Below are 22831 nucleotides of genomic sequence, written 5' to 3' on the forward strand. Positions count from 1 at the left end.
AGGCAAACATATGTCTTGACTCGCTATGTTTAGTTCTTATACCCATCTACAAAAGGTCGGTGTCAAGCACTATCGGTTTTGACTGCAAGAAGCTCACCCGATGACATATCATTTGAAGATTTTGAAGCTCTTAAAGAAAAAATACATGTGTTTCAATTTTCTTTTTTTTTCAGCTGCGGGTCGCGTGCGCGCACTTCGAGGTGGTCGCTCAACGCGCGGCGCGGGCGCAGCGTTGCGCGCTTATGCTCTTCACCTGGCGCAGGACAAGAGCACAACCTTCGCGCAGAATGTCGACAATTTCATCGCATGCACTCTTGACTCTAAAGAGACTTGTCCGCAGGTAAGAAATAGTTATTTGTACAACAAGAGATCAAAGTTTGATATTTCTTCGAGTGCTTATTTTGAATCTTGAGCGTAGTAAGGGACTCAAAAGCGCACGAGATGTAAATAACTTTGATCTCGTGTAGTACACAACATTTTTCACCTCAGCAGTGAGAACATATTAGAGAACCCGAAAAATGTATTCCTTCTTCATCACTTACCTCTATTCACTCATGTTTTCTTAAGATATACCAACAATTAAATTTTCACCTCAGCAGCTCGAACAAGGGTACTTTGCTACTTAAAATCAGTGAGCAAAATGCGATTTTGCTCACTGTTTTTAAGTAGCAAAGTACCCTTGTTCGAGCTGCTGAGGTGAAAATTTAATTTAATCTAGTGATTTATGCTTTTGCTATTAAACTTTGAAGCAACTTTTATTTCTTTTCCTATCTTGGAAAAGTAAATAAATCTACCGCCACCACATTTTATTTGCTTTATTTTCAGGTGATGATGCGCAACATGAGGCAGTTTATGTCTGGAATGAAAAATTATCTTGTGAAGCACGGAGAGCGAGAGTTTGAGAAAGAAGTTGAAAAAGAGAGGCTCAAGGTAATAAATCCAAATTGTATGTAGGTATTTATTAGTCAGAATGGAAATGAACCTAACTAAGTACACTAGGCAACAAAAACATCTTAGAGTCTGTTCGGAAAGAGAAGAGTCGTGGAATGTATTGGGCCCCATACATACTAACGTGAATTCCTTTTGATTTTTCTGTGCGGAAAGAGAAGAGTTCTTTTCGCACAGAAAAGTCAAAAGGAATTCGCGAGATAAGAAAGTTCTAGAATCATTGCATACTCGTTAAGATAAAGAAAATTAGAACTTATCCACACGCACGCACATACACATACACACACACACACACACACACACACACACACATGCGCACGCACACACACACACACAAATGCATGCAAGATTTTGAATAGCCTTTCCCGCTATATTATTGTCTGCACCTAAACTAGATATATTATTATATAATTATAGTTATTGTGCCATTACTTTTTATGTTACAAATTAAGTCTGATTGTTCTATCAAATTCCAAATGATTATGTAATACGGGCAACCACTGGGGCTGCAACACAGTGTAAACTAACGCAGTCTCCAGGACTCCAACTTCATTTATGTAGCATGTATGTTTTGAACAATAAAGATTTATTTATTATTATTTATTATCCAGGTGGTATGTTCGACTTGCAGCCGTCCCACAATGCTTTCGCGACTCATATTTTGAAGAAAATGATAACTAATCTTAATCTTTTCCAGTTGAAATCGACGGAGTTCCTGAACCTGGACGCCATATTAGAGGGTGTGATGCACCGGCTGGTGGTGCGGCCGCTGCGCGCGCGCCTGTACACGCTGCTGGCGGCGTGGCACGCGCCCGACGTGCGCCGCCTGCACGCCGCCGTCGAGCGCGCGCAGCACGCCACGCCGCTGCAGCTGGGCGTTAAGGTAGGACGGAGGTTCAACCAATGATTTATAACTCAAGATAGGTCACGGGCGTTCCAAAATTGAAGCGCTTACCTTGTGACAAATTAGACAAGTTGCCTTTAGTCGCGGCTGGATAAGCAAGATGTGTGCACGTGCTAACGAGCTCCCGCACACCGAAAGAGGAAGAGACGACCTTATGTTTAACAACGAGTGTGACAAAGTTAGATGGAATGAGAGAATTAATTAAAAATAACACATTTCTTCGTAGGCACCGAAATAAATATGGAAGTATTTTTTGTGCTCCTCAAGTATGAGTATAACCTATCTATGGTTATATAATATCATTGGGTTCAACTCGACGGACTCGATGTTATTTCGCGTGACCAGCACGCTTTCTTGATCCTCGTCTTTGGCTTTACACAGAATTTCGGCCTTAGATTTTGCCGAACTCGGCGCTTACTCTCGTTGTTTTTTAATTCGCTTAATTTAACATCATGTTCCGCGAAAGGGCCAGTTGTAGTAAATTCCATAATTTCACATTAATGACTAGTATTCAAATTTTTAAACCAAGCTATCTGTCTGTAGGCCTTTCGGCCTCGCTATCTTCTCTTTCGCCTCAATTTATAAAATGAGAATTTGTTTTACTTCCAGGAATCCACTAAAGTCCCGTCTTCAGCGGTCTTGGCAGTGATTTCGAAGCACTTCCTCAAGATGCAAGAGGCGGACTCTCCGTTGGATAAACTAGAAAACCTTCTCGCTGCGATATCTGTTATGTTCAATGCGGTAAGCATCAACCCAATGTTCTTTACATTCCCTGTTAATCTAATGTACCTTTTGGCCTACCTTGAAAGTGGACCCGTTAGACCCGTTGCACAATAAAGTTGAGGCGTTAACAAGTTATGAATGAACTGATGTCTTTAACTAGACGTCTTTTCCACGATTAACTTATGATATATTTAACTAGCTGAAAAGTCAACCGTGGTCGGCCACCGCGCCCGGGCGACTGATCGGCGCAAAGACACTCATGCACCCCTATGGGATACGGGTGAGTTAGGGATAACCTATAAATTGCTTATAAAAGCCGTATAACTTGTGTCATTGGCGCCTATAACACCTTCAAATGTATGCCCCTCAAACGTGAATCTTTTCTTCAAACTTGGTATGCCAGTCTTTTAAACGCGCTTGGTTTACTCCAATAAAGTTAACTGACTGCATCGCCACCGTGCAAATATTGCGCATAGATGACATTATGCTATGCATGACCAAAATGTTCCTGACGCTTCCAAAACTGCTTAATGCATCAGATCATACCGTGCCATAAAGATACTTGTAGCCTGGTTTGTAAATAGCAGCATTAACCACGTTTGATCGCGTTAAACTAATCCATAAACTCAATCTACTTAATCATCGGTTATAGGCTCAGAAATATGCGCATTCCGAACATCCTTCTTGAACAGTCTTGTTGAATGTTATGAGGCAAAGCTAAAACTTCTTGAAATGAACCAGTTCTGTAAATTATGCAACGGTAGAATAATTTTAATCTGATTTATCAGATTCGTGGGGAGCGCGCGCTCGGGGCCGACGATCTCCTTCCGGTGTTGGCGTGGACAGTGGCTCGTTGCCGACTCGTCTGCGCCGAGCTAGAAGCTGAACTCATGGCTGGACTCCTGCCTGCTGCGTTGTTGGCCGGGGAAGGGGGATACTACCTCACTGCGCTGTTTTCTGCTGTGGCAGTGCTGAAGAGATTGGCACCGGAGCCTGGTCCAGATAGCGCGACACCGGTAGGTTTTGTTGTTGATACTCAAGTTAGCAGCTATCACAATGGAAGGTAGTTTGCTGTTGGCTTGTTTGCGCTGAGCTAGAAGCTGAACTCATGGCTGGACTCCTGCCTGCTGCGTTGTTGGCCGGGGAAGGGGGATACTACCTCACTGCGCTGTTTTCTGCTGTGGCAGTGCTGAAGAGATTGGCACCGGAGCCTGGTCCAGATAGCGCGACACCGGTAGGTTTTATATCTGTTGTTGATACTCAAGTTAGCAGCTATCACAATGGAAGATAGTTTGCTGTAATGTTGGCTTGTTTGCGCTGAGCTAGAAGCTGAACTCGTGGCCGGATTGTTGGCCGGAGACGAAGGATGCCGTGCTGAAAAGATTGACACCGGAACCGGACCCAGATAGTGCAACACCGGTGCTTTAGAACGGTAAATCTGTACGCAGGGTACTTCACTGACGGCTCGCTTGCTGGTTTGATGCCTGCCGCATGGTTGGTCGGAGAAGCAAGATGGTACCGGGTCGTATGGCGCTATTCTCTGTTATTATAAATGTTGAACAGATCCTACCTACCTCATTATGAACAATGAATCTACCTCATTTTGCCCAAGATTATCCTTCAGATGGGAGAATTCGCGTAAGATTGCTCGCTTCCGATGCTATCACGGTCCCTATCGTGTCTTTTTTAGGGTTCCGTACCCAAAGGGTAAAAACTATTACTAAGACTCCGCTGTCCGTCCGTCCGTCTGTCACCAGGCTGTATCTCACGAACCGTGATACCTAGACAGTTGAAATTTTCACAGATGATGTATTTCTGTTGCCGCTATAACAACAAATACTAAAAACAGAATAAAATAAAGATTTAAGTGGGGCTCCCATACAACAAACGTGATTTTTGACCGAAGTTAAGCAACGTCGGGCGGGGTCAGTACTTGAATGGGTGACCGTTTTTTTGCTTGTTTTGCTCTATTTTTTGTAGATGGTGCGGAACCCTCCGTGCGCGAGTCCGACTCGCACTTGGCGGGTTTTTTGACTGAGTTCCGTATGTGTCGTAGTGGCGGCGAGGGTCCTCGGAGAGCGCTTCGGGCGGGTGCTGCGTAGTGCGCGTGGCGCTGCCGGACGAGTGCCGCGGCTCCATCCGCCGCGTGGCGCTGCCGTGCCGGCCCGGCGCACGCGCCCGGGACCTGTGCCGCGCGCTGGCGCACGCCGCCGCCATCACCAACCCGCAGGACTACGCGCTCTTCGCGCTGCACGACGAGCAGGGTGAGTGTCCAGTGTTCTCTCTTTCTTACCCTCGATGTTCTAAAAGTGCCTTTAGTCCGGAATAGTTTTATAAGGGGGCAAATTTGTTTTTTTTTTTATTTATTGAGGAACAAACAGTCTTAATAAATATATGAGCAACTTAGCTAATAGCTACAAATTGATTCCTTTATAGACCTATAGTTTCCTAATTTACAAATTGTATCGAGGTACAATTGAAAAATAATAAAAGTGTAAACTTATAGTAGGTACCTACTAATTGTACATAACAAATGCTTAAGCAAGAGAAAATACTTAAATAACAAGTGCCTACTATCGGGTTGCTTGCAACATTACACCCTCATTTTAATAGCGAATATACAGTCCTCTCAAAGAGACTTAATGAACTGCCAAACAAATCTGTGTCCATACATTATTCATTGTACTGTTTAACCGCTCGTGCTAATATTGATACCCGAGCGAGCGAAAGATTCCAAAATTTAACCTAGCTTAGCGAGTTCTTCTCGAGATTTATAAATGACAAATACCTACAGGAGTAGAAATAATTAGATTTTTCCCTTTACAGAAACGATGTTGAACGAGAACGACTGCCCCCAAGAAGTTATGGCCGAAAAGAACGGACAGAACTTCATCCTAGCTTACAAGAGAATAGACGCCAAAATCGCGTGGCCACAACAGGCGCTACTTTCCTACCCCTAAGCTGGTCGAACAAGCCAACCCTGTCTAACCCGCTGGTTTTGGATAAACTGCGACAAGGACAGATATATACGTTGACCTGTGCAACGTCGTAGCCAGTGATTTAATTCAGAGTTTGAGCAAATGGTTTTCGGAACAGTAACAAACGCTTTTACTGAAGCATGCGAGTGAAGTGAGTCTTAGTGTTGCCACTATTAAATAGAGTTCTCTATCTCTATCCATCAAATCCATGACCGATACAGCTGGAGTTACCATATTTAAATCAATGCTGCCAACACTAGTACGTACTCGAAAATTCTGAAAACCCTATGTAATTACTCTGATCTAAACTCTTGGATGAAAGACAAAATAATCTCTTAATCGAGGAAAAGGATCTTAGGACTAATATGTGCAATAGATAAGTGAAATAGAACCCCGAAACTCTCAGTACCAATAAGTATGTCGTGTTTACAGGATACTCATTCATAACATAACAAATAATCTATATTTATAACATCTTAGCGATAAAGTGATATTTTCTAACGATATTACCCAGCTAGAAACATTAAAGCTTACCTTAATGCATAAGTACATAATTTGTTTAGACAGTATTTTTTAAATGCTACTCAACCATAAGCGTATTGTCATTTAATAATGTAGCTTTTTTACCCACTCTTATTATGTAAGTAATGTTTTATACACGCCTATAAAAGGACTGAACAAAATTCGTTGTCTTGAAATACAAATTTTGTAAATTTGTATGTGTGGTTTGGTTTGATTCGATGTGTAATGTACCTATAGGAAAAAATGTTTATAAAATATTATTTTCTCCATATTCTCTTGTGTTATATTTATGTAACTTTTTCCATGTAAAGGAATTATGTAGGTATTTGTTCCTAAATTTTAAGTAAACCTGAGTACGCTAATATTCTTACCAAATTGTTATTTGAGTTTTAAAATTTATTTCACTAAAATTTCTAGTTTCAAATTTTACTTTTGAAATATATTTAACTCTTTAATACTAACTTGTTTATGAACTGTGATGTAATTCGTATTAGTAACTTAAGGATTTGTATTGATTTTGTATATTCGTAGAGGCGTTTCGTAATATAATTTATTTATACTTAAATCTTAAGGAAATGTGTTTAACGCAGTGTTGCAAGTCTGTGGAACAAATTAGCGAAAAAAAAAACAGTCGCTGGTATTTGTTTGGAAAACTAAGAAAGTCTAAGATGAGCTAACTTTACCTTAATGCCACAGACAATATTTTTATAGTTAGAGAACCCAGTAGATACTATCGTTTTATTATCTGTGGTTGTGGTAGGCGACGATTCTGAATAATGTGACGTTGATCACACCTACATTTTATATTTATTGCAGTCTTGTATTTTTAACGTTAGTCATATAACACGTATATTGTGTTTTGATAACAATTTCAGTCACTTGTGGAGAATAAACGAATTTTTACCAAACTCATAATTTTTGTTTTATTATTGTAATAATTAGGTAGTTGCCTTTCCTCTTTTATTACTTTAACCCAAGTAGTTACAACAAATACACACACACAGTATTCATCTTAGGACCCGATGCCCTTTGCTAGAAGCTTCTATAATCCTAATTCTGTAAAAGGGTCACAGGATACGCGTGTTCACCCTATATATTATCCTACATATGCTTGGTCGAAATTAAGCTATAGGCACACGAAATTAAACACGTACGAGATCAGGATTTTAGTCCCCTAAGTTTGTTGCTATGACAACAAGGCAAGCATTGCTGATTCATACAACTAAATTAGTTATTGCTAACGAAATAAACAAATACATTTGCTTGGATACAAACAACACTGATCAAACGACCCAACGAGGAAGGTATCAAAGTACCTAGTTTACTTTTGTCCATTGTGATCAAATTTTACATAGAGTAAGGCATAAATCATAATGCAAGCTGAATATCCGAAGAAAGTAAATCCTCCTTATTGGGATAGAGTTCACGTTCAGCCAAGAGTGAGGAAGTTTCCTGATACAGGGGAGTCTAGCGAAACCATCCGACGGAGGTGGCGACCACCGCCTGAAGTGGTACAGGAATTGGTGAGAGGCTGCTTTTCTTTAACAAATACCCTGACTAAAAATATTTGGGTAGTAGAATTAGAAATTTCTTATAAACTGAGGAAATGAAGGTACAGTCGACATCGGATATATCGGAGCGGCCAAGGTATTCACAATATCTGAACAAGCACTCTAACGCCTTTACAAGAGAGGCGTGCTCAGATATTTGTGAGCACCTTGTCCGCTCCGAATGCTCCGATATATCTGATGGCGACTGTACTATAAGTATATTGCATCACAGACTTGCACATACAATACATAGGTATCGGTACCAAAGTTGAGGTCCAAGGTAAAGTCAATTGTAAATGTTTTTTTTTTAATTATCTGTCTACTTATAACAAGTCCAACAGCAGACTAGAAGAATGACACCATTCTTAAACCGTTTTTTTATTTTTGACACCGATGACTGTTAATAATAAATGTATAGATGGTCAAGCAGATCTTGTCAGTAGAAAAAGGCGGCAAATTTAAAAATATAGGCGCGAAGGGTTATCGTTCCATTGAAAATTTTATTTTCGCGCCTTTTTCTACTGATAAGATTCGCTTGACCAGCTTATACAATCTTAACAGAAAGCGCCAGTTCCGGAAGTGAGGTTCTACGACCGAGATTACAATGTGACCAGCCAACTGAGCCGGTCACAGACTTGCGAGGACTTCAAGTACAAGGCTCCAGAAACGCGTAGATTTAACAAACATACTGCTTGTACTGAAAATCAGTATATTTATCCACCTAGTCGAAGGGTAAGTGTATCTAGTGTAGTAATGATTTAAGTAAAATACCTATGTAGTTAACTCTAACTCTTAATCTAGTTTAAGTATAAACACTCTCATTCTAAAACCAACAAGAATACGTCAGACTAGAGGGCCTACCGCGAAACGGAATCTGCCTCTATCACTTACATTTATTCAAGTGATGGAACTTGGAAGTTAGGCAAAACCTCGCAATCTCGCATTACAACCAATTCAACCGCTAATTATTTAGCGTAATGTACCGAAACTCGAATGCGAGATCTCTAACCTTCTTAGTGAACCTCCTGAACCTGAACTTAACCTAAAGCAGAGGCAAACTTATGAACTTTTTATTTTGATATAAATATTTTTGCATTATCAAAACTGACTCTTTAAATACTTTCAAGCTAACAGACCAGCCCCCGATGTGCAATGCACACGACACGACGGAAATGCGACATGCATACAAAATACCGCAACATCCACCGACCCTGGTTACTGAAAAGAACCAGCATAAGCATCCTGCCTGCCTGCCTGACCCAGTAAGTAAAATTTATGTTATCTATGTTAAAAGAAAGTACTTATCCTTAACAGAGTAAGGTACAACCGGCAACACTCTTAACCTTATGCCTTTTGTAATAAGGTCCACCGATGGACAGTTAACAGTGTTGGCGATCAGGGCGATGGTACAGCGAGCTGCTAAATTATTGTATGGATGGGCACAATATGAATGGGATTCATTTACAAACTGGAAATTAACTGGATACCTGGATATCACATTGACCTGGTATGCAAGCGCTATATAAGTGCATAGCACTGTCTCGCTCACTCACTGCAGCGACGTGCTCGTCCGCACCAATGTGAAGACCGCCTTATATAGAATGAGCCTCACTGGACCCTCATACCCGTACCTAACAGCATATAGTTAGTCAAGCAGATCTTGACAGTAGAAAAAGGCGGCAAATTTGAAAAATGTAGGCGCGAAGGGATATCGTCCCATAGAAAATTTGATATATCGCGCCACAACACAACACGACAACTGACAAGATTTGCTTGACCATCTATAAACATATTGACCTTTTTTCTCGCTTTTATGTTGTTACTTATTTCCAGCCAATGATAGATCCAAGTTGGCACAAAGACTTAGAACCTTTGGACACAACATACGAAGGATATGAGAAGTACCTAGACCCTTATCTCACAACGAGCCGGCTGCATCATAGGCCATATACAGCAGAGCAGCTGAGTAGACGATCTGTAACAAAAGATATTGTGACCTATCACACCTTGTCCAAAGAACCCTGGGTGAGATTTTAAGCCCCCTCCAGTCTATGTGCGTGAATCGCGGCGCGAAGCCGCAAACCTGAGTGTGGGGTCTATTTCGCTGTTTGCGAAAATCGATTCCACACTCGCGTTGGCGGCTACGCGCCGCGATTCGCGCACGAGTGTGGAGGGCCCTTAACACAGTGATTGAAATCCAAGCACAATGCATGTTATTCTAATCTAACCATCCTTAGTCATAACACACTATCACACCGCACCGTGACCTTGGTACGGTGTGGTAGTGTGTTAAGGCTTTAAAAACCGCTTAAAAAGTTATTTTTGTGACGTTGGCAGCATCGTAAATAAAAAATGGTCTATAAAGCTATGGCATCGGTCACTTCCTGTGTGAAATAACCATGAAATAACAGGAATTTGATTTCATTCGTTCGTTTCATTCATAGATTTCATTCATTTCATTTTCGTTTCGTTCCGTTCCGTAAATTCAATCAATCATTCTTTTGTGAAGTGGTCGAACATGTTATGACGTTTTATTAAATTACAATTTATTCCTTGATAAGTAAAACATAACGAATATTGGTAAGTAAATTGTTTATTTGTTTAGAATTTATCTTTATTGATATTTAATTAGATAAAAAGTTTTCACAGAACACGCTAGAAAGATTTGATGATCAAGGACATTATTGTATTGTAAGCCGTAAGGTTCATGGTTTGTTTCGATGCTTATAAAACAGTACAATGTTGCAGAAACCCAAAATTGTAAAAATATTACTTTATATTATACTCGTGTCTTACGTGAAACAGTATAAAATTGCTGATGTTACGGATGTTATTCTATACAAACCTTTAAGTATCTCAGTTTGTATCTTGTGAACGAACTCAATTCACACACAAAATACAAATTTCACAAAGTACTACATATTACTAAACGAGTAATGAAATAATGGAAACCTAACATGTATCACGGTAAAACATCATTTCCTTTTTTTCCAGATCATGGCTGATTCAACAACAGAAAACAATGCTGCTAATGTAAACGAAGTCCCCAATAATCAGGAAGATGCTCCAGCAAGGGAACCTGCACGTGAATTATTTTTTGACTGGCCCATTAATGTTGTTGTGTCCGAACCTAAGATCCTCAGCCCAGACCCAGATATAGCTCAACAGGGTAAAAATGTACAGAAACTAGGCCCGCTATGGAAAACCGTCAGATATGCAGATACAAAGAGACAGTTTGAATCTACGGCACCTTTCTGTGCATTGCTTGTGAACCATGAACTTGAAAGTTTGACTCCGAGATGCAAGTCATTTGACATGCTGCAGAGGTTTGATCAAACTCTTGCAGCTATAACACATGGGCTTCTGAAACAGAGGAAAGTACTACAAAGTGCTTTAGATTGTTTACCTGCAGAAGCGAGAAATACTGTTCAGAATGCTTTGCAGTCAGCCGATTCGCAGTATAAAAAGATTTCAGATGATTTACTGCAATATGTTTGTGGAAGACGGTCTCAAGTCATTCAACATAGAAGGGAAATGTTCTTGCCGCGAAAAATTGGAGTCCGCGAGGCTCTGCACGCTATACCACCAACAGATCTTGTCTTGTTTGAAAGTAGAAGACTGACACAACTTGTAGAGGCCTTGCCTGATAAAATAGATAGTTTTGTCCCTAATACAGACAAATGCAGATGCTGTCAATTTCACAAGCAACGCCGCAGGCAGTCATCAGAAGAATCTCAAGAAGATGAACCTGTGGTTCCTGATAGAAAGAGACACCGCAAACAGCGCAGGCAAAGGAATTCTTCTGATGATCAAAGTTCAGAAGACGAGGCTAGGTCTCGAGGAAGAAAGAGACAACCTGAGCAACGTAAGAGAAGGCATACATCAGAGGCACGTAATTCAGGAGACGATTCCCGTCCAAGGAGAAGACGCCGCTAGAGCTTTGCTACAGTTTTAAGGTTTTAACCTCTAGCTAGCGGCCCACCATACAATTTTTTTTTAATCAAACTACTCTGCTCCATTTTATTATGATTTAAATTTCATTGTAAGTAATTAGTACTAACTAGTGTTAGGATATTGAACCTCAAGAGGTTAGGATATGCATATGCATATGCATAGACTAGGAATCCTCTAGACGGAGTTTAGAGCAATTATTTCATGAAACCGATGCTGCCAAAAATACTGGGATGCGGGGGACGAGGTGAGCGAGTCCCGTGCCGTGATTGGTCCGTTCAAAGACACGGACGTCACACAAAGACACTTTGACTCGAAAATGGAGTAAAACTACCGCATATTTGTGGCAGAGGGGGTAGCGCTACTATGCTCAGTCTGGAGGATGTCTTGTCTGTGGGTTAAGGTAACATTTAGTATGTTTTATTTGTTCAATTTTGCTGTTTATTCCAATCTGTTAAGAGATTTTAAAACATAAGTTACTTAAGGATAATGAGTTATCATGTGTTTATTGTTATAATGTTACAAGTAAGTAAACATTTAAGGCTCTATAATGCATTCTTGTATTTAATTTTAATAATCCTGGATGACTACATACAAAGAAGTGATGACATGCTACTAACATTAAGTTATTGATTGTAGAGACAGGCCAAGCTACAGACTGTATGTTATCTGCAATGACATAGTGTGGTCTTGTCATTATTAATTAATATATGAAGTTTATAATCGCACTTTGTTTTTTCCAAGTTGCTGCAAAAGTTAGCTGACACAGACTAGAAGATAGTCTTAAGAGCTGCCCCGTAGTTTGACAGCTGTAATAGATGGCACTATACTGCACCTTGTTTTGTGGTCACTGGATTCTTAACCTTTTTGGACGCCAACGACCGATATATCCGCACCGTAGGTTCAACGCCAAAGACCGATTAATCAGTCACATATCAATCACAGAGCAACATAGACCTACGCGCATATGCATAAAGTTCGATTCAGTTTTGACACTTCGCTGACGTGGCGTCGAAAAGGTTAAAGGTCAACTTTTGAAAACCAGAGTTACCAATGTTACCATAGTTAAAATCTATTTTTTTATTCGGTAGACTGAAATGACAATTCACAGTATGAACATAAAATGTCATTTCATACTAAGAAATGTCATTTTAGTCTACCGAATTAAAAAATAGACTTTAATGTACGAAATTATAATTATAGCGCCATCTACATTTGCAGTCAAACTCAGCAGAAATTTGTCCTAGACTTTAGATATATCTATCTACTTTAGAGTCACTGTTTTACCGTGATATAGGTCATGACTAAATGTGCATCACAACGCAGTTAACTTTTTGGAGCAACTAATATGTTACCGTGTTACTCCACAAAAGTTACCTGTGGTGTGAATGCACCTTTGAAATTCTCGTTATTTTACACAGGTCAGAACTCGCAAACCTTCGGCAGATGATTGGCATTTGCCATTAGAAGGATGTAAAACTAAGTATGAAAGAGAAAGCATCAGAAAAAATTCCACATTTTCCCTCCCAAAAGAACACGTGTTTAGGGAAATTATCACTCATAATAAGCCTAAATGGCTGCCAGGGTAATACATACTACATACATATTATATTCCTTATCATAACTTTCATCTTGGTAATCGTTTAGTAGACAGTAACTATTACAATTCTATGTATGTTACAGTCATTATTACACATGCCTTTTCTGGTGAAAATAACGCCTGATATATTTGGCCAAGCAATCCGCTCCTTTGAAATAAATTTATCCTTTGCTAATGTAAGTACGTTTAAATGGCATTTAAGTATCAAATGTCCGAAAATGGCGGCCCTAGCATTTTTTAGGTGGTGCGATGTCTGTCTTGGTCTCACCACCGTAAGCGGACCCCTGATCTTATTGTGTTTAATGATTTAATATACATTTAATTCCAGCTCATTTCGTACCGAAGTACGAGACAACTACGTATCACCAGCTAGCCAGCCCGGCTCTAATATTCGCGATCTTGAAGAGCAAGTACAAACATATTACCAACGAAGCATCGCGAATTTGCAAACGAATGCCCACTACGAGCACTCTACTGTAAAGGAGAAGTTTGCTTCTGAGACATCGCAGATAGGAACGGGGAAACCTATTTGTTCCGTGTTGGATCAATTCAAGGAAAAGAATAAGAGGCTTCAGTTAAAAAATACGAGAATTAGTTAAGTTTCGATAGCACTAAGCTCTAACGTGAATTTAGAAATCCTTACCTATATCTATAAGTCTAAAATAAGTTTGAAAATTACCTCCGACGTTTCATAGAAGACATTGCCACTGTAGCCCCGGAGAAACACTTTTTTATTGAAAATATTACATAAAATATGGATAAGGTCAACAATAAATGGAGATTCTATACTTTCTGTTGATTTTTACGGCACTCGGATATTGCGTTTACCTGTTGGCACCTTACTGTATCACTATACTGACCATTGTAATAATATACACACTGTACTCAATTGTACTAATGATAATATAAGAAAAAGTTATGAAGTTGTCTCTGGTTTCATTTTATTAAGACGAATATTTAGGTATCCGCCTAACTCCTAGAGAGAATATGACGATGCCGCCGTTGCCCGTTCTTCTGCCGTTCCGTGCGGTGGTGGCCTAGTAAGTAGTGGTATGAACGCCCAGCGCCACGTAGGTAGAGCTGGTAGAGGCTTTTTGGGCTACATGATCCAAATTGTCATAATGCGGGTTTTTGACTTTTAGAGAGTATTTACACTGAGTCAAATGTCACCAAACTTTGAACGTTTAACAGTCGTCTACCCGTATTTTGAATTCAGTAGGTAATCCTAGTTTAAATGAGGCCTGAGTGTCATTGATTAAATAAGATTATCCTGTCCATCGGAATATAAATTATAGAATAAGTGTAAGCGAGAGTTGTCCCTCGTTAAGTAGCAAACTGGTGCAGTTAGGTACTTTGCAAAATAGTCAGCTACTGCATAATACTGTAGGTAAGTACTTGCCTACCTACTTAGTAGTTGCGCATGTGATCCAACAGGTTTTGCGACAAGTGATTAGGTCTTACGAAAACGTTATCAGAGAATAGATTCCGTGTTCGACAGAAAGCTATTTGTACAAAAATGAAATTAATGAAATTAAGTAAAAATAAATATAACAAGACTTCAATGTTGGTAGATTAGGTTCTATGTAGCAGTTTTATTAAAACACCGAAATCACCGCGTTCCTCCGTAATCAACACAACAACAACTCATCAAGCATAAGGAGATTGCGGCACATCACATGTAGCGACCATCGTCTACACGCTTTAATCCAATTAAAGTCGGTCTTATCAAAGGATGTTTCTTATTATGTTATTATCCCCGTAAATAAGAGATGTCAACACTAAAATATAAAAAATTAAATATAAGTGCCGGCAGTTATACTCGTAACTAGTTACACGTGTACTTAATGAGTAAGTTACGAATTTATGAAGTTCGACTAAAACCAAATTATCATCAGTAGGTAGGTAGACATCAAATCAGCTGAAAGACGTCTGTTACCTATTGGACAAAGGCCTCCCCCAAATATATTCGGAACAACCAAGTATAAGTATCAAGATTACAGCAAGAGACAAATAAGTAACACTTAACTTTTCATAGGTCTTTAGCTTCTACAGCTTTCTTACTAGAATTCTGCGTATTTTCAGGGTTCCGTACCTCAAAACGAAAAAAGGAACCCTTATAGGATCACTCGTGCGTCTGTTTGTCTGTCTGTCCGACCATTCCCCCACCTTTATTTTCGAAACTACTAGGTCTATAATTTAAAAAAATATTTCTTTATCTATAGATGACAGGAAAACCTATTAGAAATGTGCAGTCAAGCGTGAGTCTGACTTAATGTGGAACGAGTCCGACTCGCACTTGGCCGGTTTTTTATATTTTTTATATGCACTCTACATGCGGCTACCATACCAAACACGCAAAGGCTCTTTTGCTCACTCTTGATTAACAAAATGACCCTTACATTCATACGAATACAGAACAGAATGTTACTATAACTTGCGTGTAAATCCATAAAACCAGATTGGCGGCGTTATAACAACATATCACCACCAGTAATTGTACTATTCACACGTGTTATTTACACAAATGGAGCAAACTCAATGTTACGTCAATTTCAAGTGCTGAAATTAAAAATAAGTTGGACAGTTTGTTAAGTTTTTGGTGAAAATGGTGTTTTGTTGGTGTATCGTGCTTGTTTTGGTTTTCGGGATTCTGGCTGATGGAGATAGAGGACCACAAAAGGTAAGATAAGATTAATTTTTAGCCTCCAGTCCTTATGTAGGTATTTTCCTTCTGTTTTCACAAAAATATCGAGTAGTAAATTACTTTTATAAGAGAGGACGGGCGGGTATAATATCTAAAGTGATTCGTAAGTACTGTCTAGGTCGGAGCAACAAATTGGGCACGTATCAACGTTAAACATAATAATTATTAAACAGTTAATATTTATTAAAAAAACACATAAAGGGAAATAAGAAAAACTCGCTGAAGCCATGTGCGAGATTCGAACAGGCAACTACGGCACAGCGCTCTCCCAACTGGGATTCAGTTGCTATTGAGCTTTGCTCGGAAAACATATAAAAACTCAAAAATGCGCGTTTTCCTAGAGATAAGACCTAGCTAAATCGATTTTTCGCCCCTAGAAAACCCCCATATAGCAAATTTCATCGAAATCGAAAACGTTGACTTATGTCCAGCAAGGTTTGGTGGGGAACAACAAGTGGTATTTAGGACTTTTCTGATATAGGAAAAAATTAAAAGTGTGACTAGGACAAAAAACGTTAATAGCGCTTTCTCTGCTAATCCTATCCAATTGAAAGTTACATAATACCATCCCTTTTCGACCTTATGATGGTACCCACCTATTATAATGACATTACTTTGTACTTTATTCATTTGTTTTCTACTCCCGTACCCTTCGATCAACACGGAAGGGATGCGGCATTCGCACTATTTCCCCTCTGCCTAGGTACAAGATCAACTGATCTAGCGCGGGTAATAAAACTCGCGCGAGTGAACACAGCAGCAGAAAAAATGCCTAATTGCTCGGTTTTTTGTTGTAAAAAGAGGTCGGGGACATCAAATTCACAAAAAGAAGGTGTTACATTTCACACGTAATATTTTTTTTACATGTCATACGTTTAATTATATTTAAACACAATTATTATATTTTAGTCTCATGCAATTGCTGGATTTATCGATTTTTCTCGCCCAGTACAAATTGCGGATCGGTCGAGCAACAAATCCGACTTCTCATCTCTTGACGAAAATGTGTTAGTGTGCGTACTGTGCGTGTTGTGACACTTGTGACTCGTCCGTACACAAAAACAGATCCAGGTGTGCATGATTTGTCTGTGTAGGGTGTCATTTTCTATGTATTTGTGTCGTCATTACAGATTGGATTTTGTATGCAAGTGTGTGAGAAGTGCGACTGTGTGCACGTTCCCCCCCGCGAAAAATGGCAGAATGATTTAAATGTCAAGATATCGCTTGGGCCTATCCCTTCCGACCTGTCGGAAGCCCGTGTTGATCGAAGCCCGTACCTTTATTTGTCATTTAAAAGGTCGTACACACACCTTTAAACCCCTATGTTATAGTTGTCAAGACAAGTCTTTAGTCTATTCCCCAAAAAAGTATTTGTGCATACACGCAGTATCTTTTTGGTACTTTTACGATACTTCGTGTAATCACCACTTAAAAAATATTGTATGAAATACATTGTTGCCAACCTAATTTTAATTGTCATCTCTGACAGATGAGTACTAAGTGCATTGCTGCCAATTTACAAAATATTCATTAGGTTCTATAGTAGAAACAATAAAATTGCTTCAGAAGTCAGAAACGCGCAAGTGACACCCGTAATATAGAAAGATCCATAGACTACGAACACCGCTTAGCGTTGCTTGTTAGTCTCCATAGGCTACTGTGGCCAAAATCGAGAAAAAAAACTATCCAAAATTGTAATTTAACTAAGAGCAAGTACCAGGGCCTCATGAGTTACAAGAAGGTGTCGCTGACCAACCGGCCGTGGGGCGCGGGGCGCGGTTGGTCAAAATCGAGAAAAAAAACTATCCAAAATTGTAATTTATAGTTGGTCAAACCAATTTGTCAGTAAATAGGAACAAAAAAAAACTATTTTTATCCTTTTCTTTTGGGTGCTAGTACTAGTGTAAGACAAAGATAGTATGATTATCCCTGTCTATGTTTGAAATAAGACAGTCCTTGACACACTATAACTAAGAGCAAGTACCAGGGCCTCATGAGTTACAAGAAGGTGTCGCTGACCAACCGGCCGTGGGGCGCGGGGCGCGGTGGCCGGGTTTGGTTTGTTTACCTACATATATGTCCTTTATGATTCCACTTGTTAAGTATTATTTTTGTTGAATGAAAAATATTTGTTAAATTACAATTTTTTTTCAAAGTAAGTGCTTGGTCGTAGAAAAAGTATTGTATGCAACGTTGTTTAACTGAGTCAATAATACTCGTGGCGTCTTTGTTAACAGTTTTCGGCTTCGCCTCAAATTGTTACTCACGCACTCGCCTTTTTTGACCTCTCTTAAACAACGGTTGCATAAAATACTATTAACTTCGTGTAAGTAATAACATTTGTCACTGAAACCTTTAAGTATAATATTTCGGACGTATGTGTAATCAGAGATGGGCATTAATCGATTAACTTTTTATTCGAATAATTATTCGAATAAAAAAGTTAAACGTCAAATTTTAATTGCGATTAATTTAATCGCGATTAATTTAGTCGACCTAACATGCGATTGTAATTGAATTAATCTGCTAATTAATCGAATAAATTTTCGATTAAATCTCGATTGAAAGTTGACAGTGGGTCATTTTTGAACGTAAAAAAAGATGCCTTGCGTGCAGATGTCTACCGTGCACTTTGACAAAAGTCGTCATAAAAGTGCACGGCAGACATCTTGGATTCCAAAACTGTCATCATTTTCGAAACCGGCACTCCCTGGAACCTATAAAACAACACTCATGACGACTTTTATGTCAAAGTGCACGGCAGACATCTTGGATTCCAAAACTGTCATCATTTTCGAAACCGGCACTCCCTGAAACCTATAAAACGACACCCATGACGACTTTTATGTCAAAGTGCACGGTAGACATGTTGGATTCCAAAACTGTCATCATTTTCGAAACCGCGCGGCACTCCCTGAAACCTATAAAACGACACCCATGATGACTTTTATGTCAAAGTGCACGGCAGACATCTTGGATTCCAAAACTGTCATCATTTTCGAAACCGGCACTCCCCGAAACCTATAAAACGACACCAATGACGACTTTTATGTCAAAATGCACGGCAGACATCATTTTCTAAATCCGCAGTCCTGAAAACCTATAAAACAACAAAGACCTTATTACAAAAGGCATAAGGTCCACCGATGTACAGTTAACAGTGTGGGCGATGGTTCCTAAAATTAATCGAGAGAAAATTAGTCAAATAATTATTCGATTGAAAAAATTAACGCGGAAATTAGTCGACGATTAATTTAATCGCGACTAATGTTAATCGAAGCTCTTCGAATAAAACTAATTAATCGTCACTTTTAATCGTCGCTCGCGATTAAATGGGTTAATTTTAATCGTTATTCGATTAAATTTTGCCCAACTCTGTGTGTAATGTTTGTTTAAATGTATATAAGTACTTACATAAAATTTGTGTACCGACTATTGAAGCCTAATTGCCGTAGCGAACAATCGAAAATTTACGAGGTGACGAAACACATTGTTAAAAACTCTGAATGCAGACAAATGGCAATGATGGGTGGATGGCTGTTTTTAGGATAGGTAATACCTTATAATGGAAGTCTCATAATAGTCATAATGTTTGTAAATCACTGTTTTCGGCGCTTCGGTAAGGCACAACATTGCTTGCCTACGCCGACAAAGCCGTATATTATTTTGGTAGGTGTAAGTGCCAAGTTGATGTAGATAAAGTAGACGATTCTAGGTGGCCAGGCCAATTCAAACTTTACGTAAGTTTTACGAGTTACGTAAGTTTTTAAGTTGTACGTAAAGTTATCAGTCGCCCGCGCATATAAATTAACCCCAATTAATTACAAACTAATTATTTGTAAGGAGGAATGAGGATATCAGAGGCACAGAAGCAGCCGCACGTTTTGAATAATACTGTCCTAAACATACAAACTACCAGAGGACATTTTCGAATAGTTATTAGGTTAACAGCACATGTTGACCGGTAGGCCTTCAGTATGTAGAGCATCGAAAGTATCTACTAGATACATGCTACTTGTAGATGTATGGAAGCAAAGCCTTCGTGACTTGTCGGGATAAATTGCGCGGAATAATGATAAAATCGTAACTTAAATGACCTACTAACTCCACTAGGTACATTATATGTAGAGTGCAATGCAAATAAAAGATAAATAAGCTACTGTACTAGTACTATCACCCTTAACAGTTTTGAATGATTCACGGTTAGTTTCACTAGACTTATAATTATATCGACCCTACACACACACACAACTTTGACACCCATCCGCTATCTTCAGTTTATACCCGTGAACAAGATGCATGTAATTGCTCAAAAACAATACAAAAGGTAATCACGGTTCATATCCCGGTCGATATAAGATTAAGTATCACCCTTGTTAAGTAGGTACCTACTCTCCGTACTCTCCGTAGAGGCCCTTCGTAAACTCTCTCCACGCTTTTCTGTCATTAGCAACACCTTTTGTCTTAGTTACGATTGTCGTCTGTCGGTTGTTATCCAAATCATGATATCGTCTATTCAGGCCGCCTAGACAACGTGCCAATCGCTTACGCTCCGTAGCGATCGAATCGCAAGTCGCAACTGTCACTGTCGCCCTATTTTGGAAGAGTGATAGAGAGACACAAAGCGTTTCGTTGTCGAAGCGATAGCGATTGTCAGCTTGGCTAGGCCGGCTGATCCGTTTACTTCGCCTTTATTTTTAGTGATAGTTTTTATCTATTGACCGTATCGTGATTTTCCACAGGTGCTTCTGTCGGTGTACTACGAGAGCCAATGCGTCGACAGCAAGATCTTCGTACTGCAACAGCTGCGGCCCGCACTGCAACTGTTGGACAAACACATCAAGCTGCAACTCGTTCCGTTTGGGAAGTCGAGGGTAAGCTTTCAGTTGAGTTTAACTTATTTGGCAAGGTATGATACCACACGTTGCATCGCACAATTCGTTCGTGTTCAACAAACGATACCTATAGGATAGATGGTATCACATAGTTGTATTATCCTATTAATAAGCTTGAGAATCTCATCCTATACTTAGAAAAAGTAGCGCATAAAAGTAAGTAGATATGCCGTGATCGAAGTAACTTTAACTTAACTAGGCTGATGTGCCGTTGAAATGTTAGGTACTGTTATAGTTTTCAGAAACTTCTCTCAATTTTTGTATCAGGAAACATTCTTCATAACATGTGTCTAGAATTTTCCGGTTACATGTATATTTTTCACAATTTGTACATCTATAGGTACAGTCAAGTGTAGAAATAAGGGTGCATACAACATACTCAGAAATATGTCCCATCGTTCTTAATTCGCTGACATAAGAGCTATGGGACATATTTTTGAGTGTGATGACTACACCCATATTTTTACACTTGACATCTCGACTTTCACAATAAACATTACACTCTAACTTACAGAGCATAAACTACGGCGACAACGGGTTCGAGTGTCAGCATGGTCCATCAGAGTGCCTGGGCAACAAGGTGCAGGACTGCGCGCTGTATCAGATGAGGCACCGGTCTAACCTGGAGCAGCTGGCTTACGTCACCTGCGAGGTGGAGAGTGAAGCGGGGTCCAGGGGAAGCTTGGAGGTAATTTGAAGTTAGAGCAATAAATTATAGGATCACCTTGAAAATTACGCTTTTCCAATAGGTAACAACGAATTAATCAAATCGGACAGTAGAGCTCTGAATTACATAAAAATTGCCACACCCGAACACATAACCTCTTCTTGGAATGGAAGTCGGTAAAGTCGGTTGAAAAGAGGAGTTGACAGATTTTTTTTGAGAATATGTCTGCGGGTGCGTCTAATTGCCACGACTCTGTTCATACATTTTGCATGGGTCGCACCAATTAGACCGCAGACATATTTTTTTAACAATGCCCGTTTAGCAGTTCTAGTTCCATTAAAAGCGTTCAGTGACTAAAAAATCAATTTCATTATTTACAAAACCTATTGAGAGCTGATAACGACTTAATATTTCCCGAAACTTTGTCTGATAGAAGTAACTACCTATATATTTTTTTCGCATTAAGCATAGAAAATCATGAGTAGTTTGTTAATTACTGGGCGCGCTTTTTATGTGCGTTGGGGGAAGCATAATAAAGTAAATAAAATTTCAGTGTGTCCGACGAGCAGGGCTACATACAAGTTGAAACGTGCTTGAAGACTAGACAAGGAACGGAATTGCAGCTGGACTCCGAATATCTGACGCTGCTGATAAAACCCAAGTTCATACCCACTGTCGCCATAGACTCGGTAAGACTGTCATTTATTCCCGTCCTTATGGTACAGATGTAACTAGTGCATAATTATTCTCCATCGTATTTTCACTTAAGCTAAGTCTTCTCGTCGTGCCGCATACATGCGTTGCTTGCCACAGTTGCAACTCATGATGCAGAGCCTTCCCTCGACGAGCAAAACCATTCTTTCATACTCAATGCGTGCTCGTAATTAACGGCCTTTTGCAAACAGACGCATTCGCCAGATCTTGATGCACTTTTATAGCAATTACCAAGCAAAAGACCTTATACTCAAACTGTGCAAACGTATTTGCACATGATCCGTCTAAGCCATTATTGTTAACATTAGTTGAGGCTTGCGGCACGAATTATGAGATTGAATGGCTGTACGGGTGATGCTCTTGAAAGTAGCTCAACAGGTGTGCTTTTAAGGGAATCACCCTGCAGAAAAAGTTAACTGCAAACGGCAACTTATAAAATGTTAATGTTATTTCCAGTTATTCGATCAGCACGTGCAAGACAACGCGCTGATCGACCTGACGGACACCCTATGCGCAGAGCCGGTGCTCGAGAAAACCGCCGCCTGCGCTCACTATTACAACTCCCTGGCGTTGAAACATCTGTTCTCATACCCGCTCGACGAGCCAGAGAACATACCGCTCTACAAGTATCAGACGTACTTTTATATCGATTAAAGTTTTTGTGGATCAATGTGA

The 22831-nt window shown here is 39.6% G+C and overlaps 3 protein-coding genes and 1 pseudogene across 12 annotated transcripts in view; all 4 read left to right on the forward strand.

Moving 5' to 3' along the window:
- Positions 1 to 5608, forward strand: part of LOC134653399 (protein sprint) — a 271300-nt gene extending 265692 nt beyond the window's left edge. For 8 of the 10 annotated variants that reach the window (XM_063508739.1, XM_063508736.1, XM_063508738.1 and 5 more), the window contains 6 exons: positions 174 to 340; positions 826 to 930; positions 1646 to 1831; positions 2462 to 2593; positions 2775 to 2855; positions 3364 to 3643. In XM_063508739.1, the coding sequence (XP_063364809.1) occupies positions 174 to 340; positions 826 to 930; positions 1646 to 1831; positions 2462 to 2593; positions 2775 to 2855; positions 3364 to 3642 (950 nt within the window). In that variant the 3' untranslated portion in view covers position 3643. Of the gene's footprint in view, positions 1 to 173; positions 341 to 825; positions 931 to 1645; positions 1832 to 2461; positions 2594 to 2774; positions 2856 to 3363; positions 3644 to 4631; positions 4840 to 5401 lie in introns of those variants that run through there. The other 2 variants (XM_063508743.1, XM_063508737.1) reach the window with 2 other exon arrangements.
- A 1839-nt stretch (positions 5609 to 7447) lies between these two features.
- Positions 7448 to 13779, forward strand: LOC134653695 (uncharacterized). The gene is made up of 8 exons (XM_063509088.1): positions 7448 to 7598; positions 8187 to 8357; positions 8753 to 8887; positions 9459 to 9650; positions 10620 to 11117; positions 11302 to 11490; positions 12998 to 13161; positions 13505 to 13779. The coding sequence occupies exons 1-8, from the start codon at positions 7449 to 7451 to the stop codon at positions 13773 to 13775; spliced, it is 1770 nt and encodes a 589-aa protein (XP_063365158.1). The 5' UTR covers position 7448; the 3' UTR covers positions 13776 to 13779.
- LOC134653423 (uncharacterized) lies at positions 10115 to 11578 on the forward strand. Its single transcript, XM_063508786.1, has 2 exons — positions 10115 to 10205; positions 10620 to 11578. The coding sequence occupies exon 2, from the start codon at positions 10623 to 10625 to the stop codon at positions 11559 to 11561; it is 939 nt and encodes a 312-aa protein (XP_063364856.1). The 5' UTR covers positions 10115 to 10205; positions 10620 to 10622; the 3' UTR covers positions 11562 to 11578.
- Positions 13780 to 15617: 1838 nt separating the features above from the next.
- On the forward strand, positions 15618 to 22820 carry LOC134653256 (GILT-like protein 1; annotated as a pseudogene).
- The last annotated feature ends 11 nt before the right edge of the window (positions 22821 to 22831 follow it).

The sequence above is a fragment of the Cydia amplana genome, chromosome 13 (assembly GCF_948474715.1).
Source record: "Cydia amplana chromosome 13, ilCydAmpl1.1, whole genome shotgun sequence".
Classification (NCBI taxonomy): Eukaryota; Metazoa; Arthropoda; class Insecta; order Lepidoptera; family Tortricidae; genus Cydia; species Cydia amplana.

Excerpts from the sequence above, each read along its gene's own strand:
- LOC134653695 (XM_063509088.1), top strand. The coding sequence starts at position 7,449 with ATGCAAGCTGAATATCCGAAGAAAGTAAATCCTCCTTATTGGGATAGA. Across the intron at positions 7,599-8,186 it reads CTGAAGTGGTACAGGAATTG|AAAGCGCCAGTTCCGGAAGT; the intron begins GTGAGAGGCTGC and ends CAATCTTAACAG. Across the intron at positions 8,888-9,458 it reads CTGCCTGCCTGCCTGACCCA|CCAATGATAGATCCAAGTTG; the intron begins GTAAGTAAAATT and ends ACTTATTTCCAG.
- LOC134653423 (XM_063508786.1), top strand. The coding sequence starts at position 10,623 with ATGGCTGATTCAACAACAGAAAACAATGCTGCTAATGTAAACGAAGTC.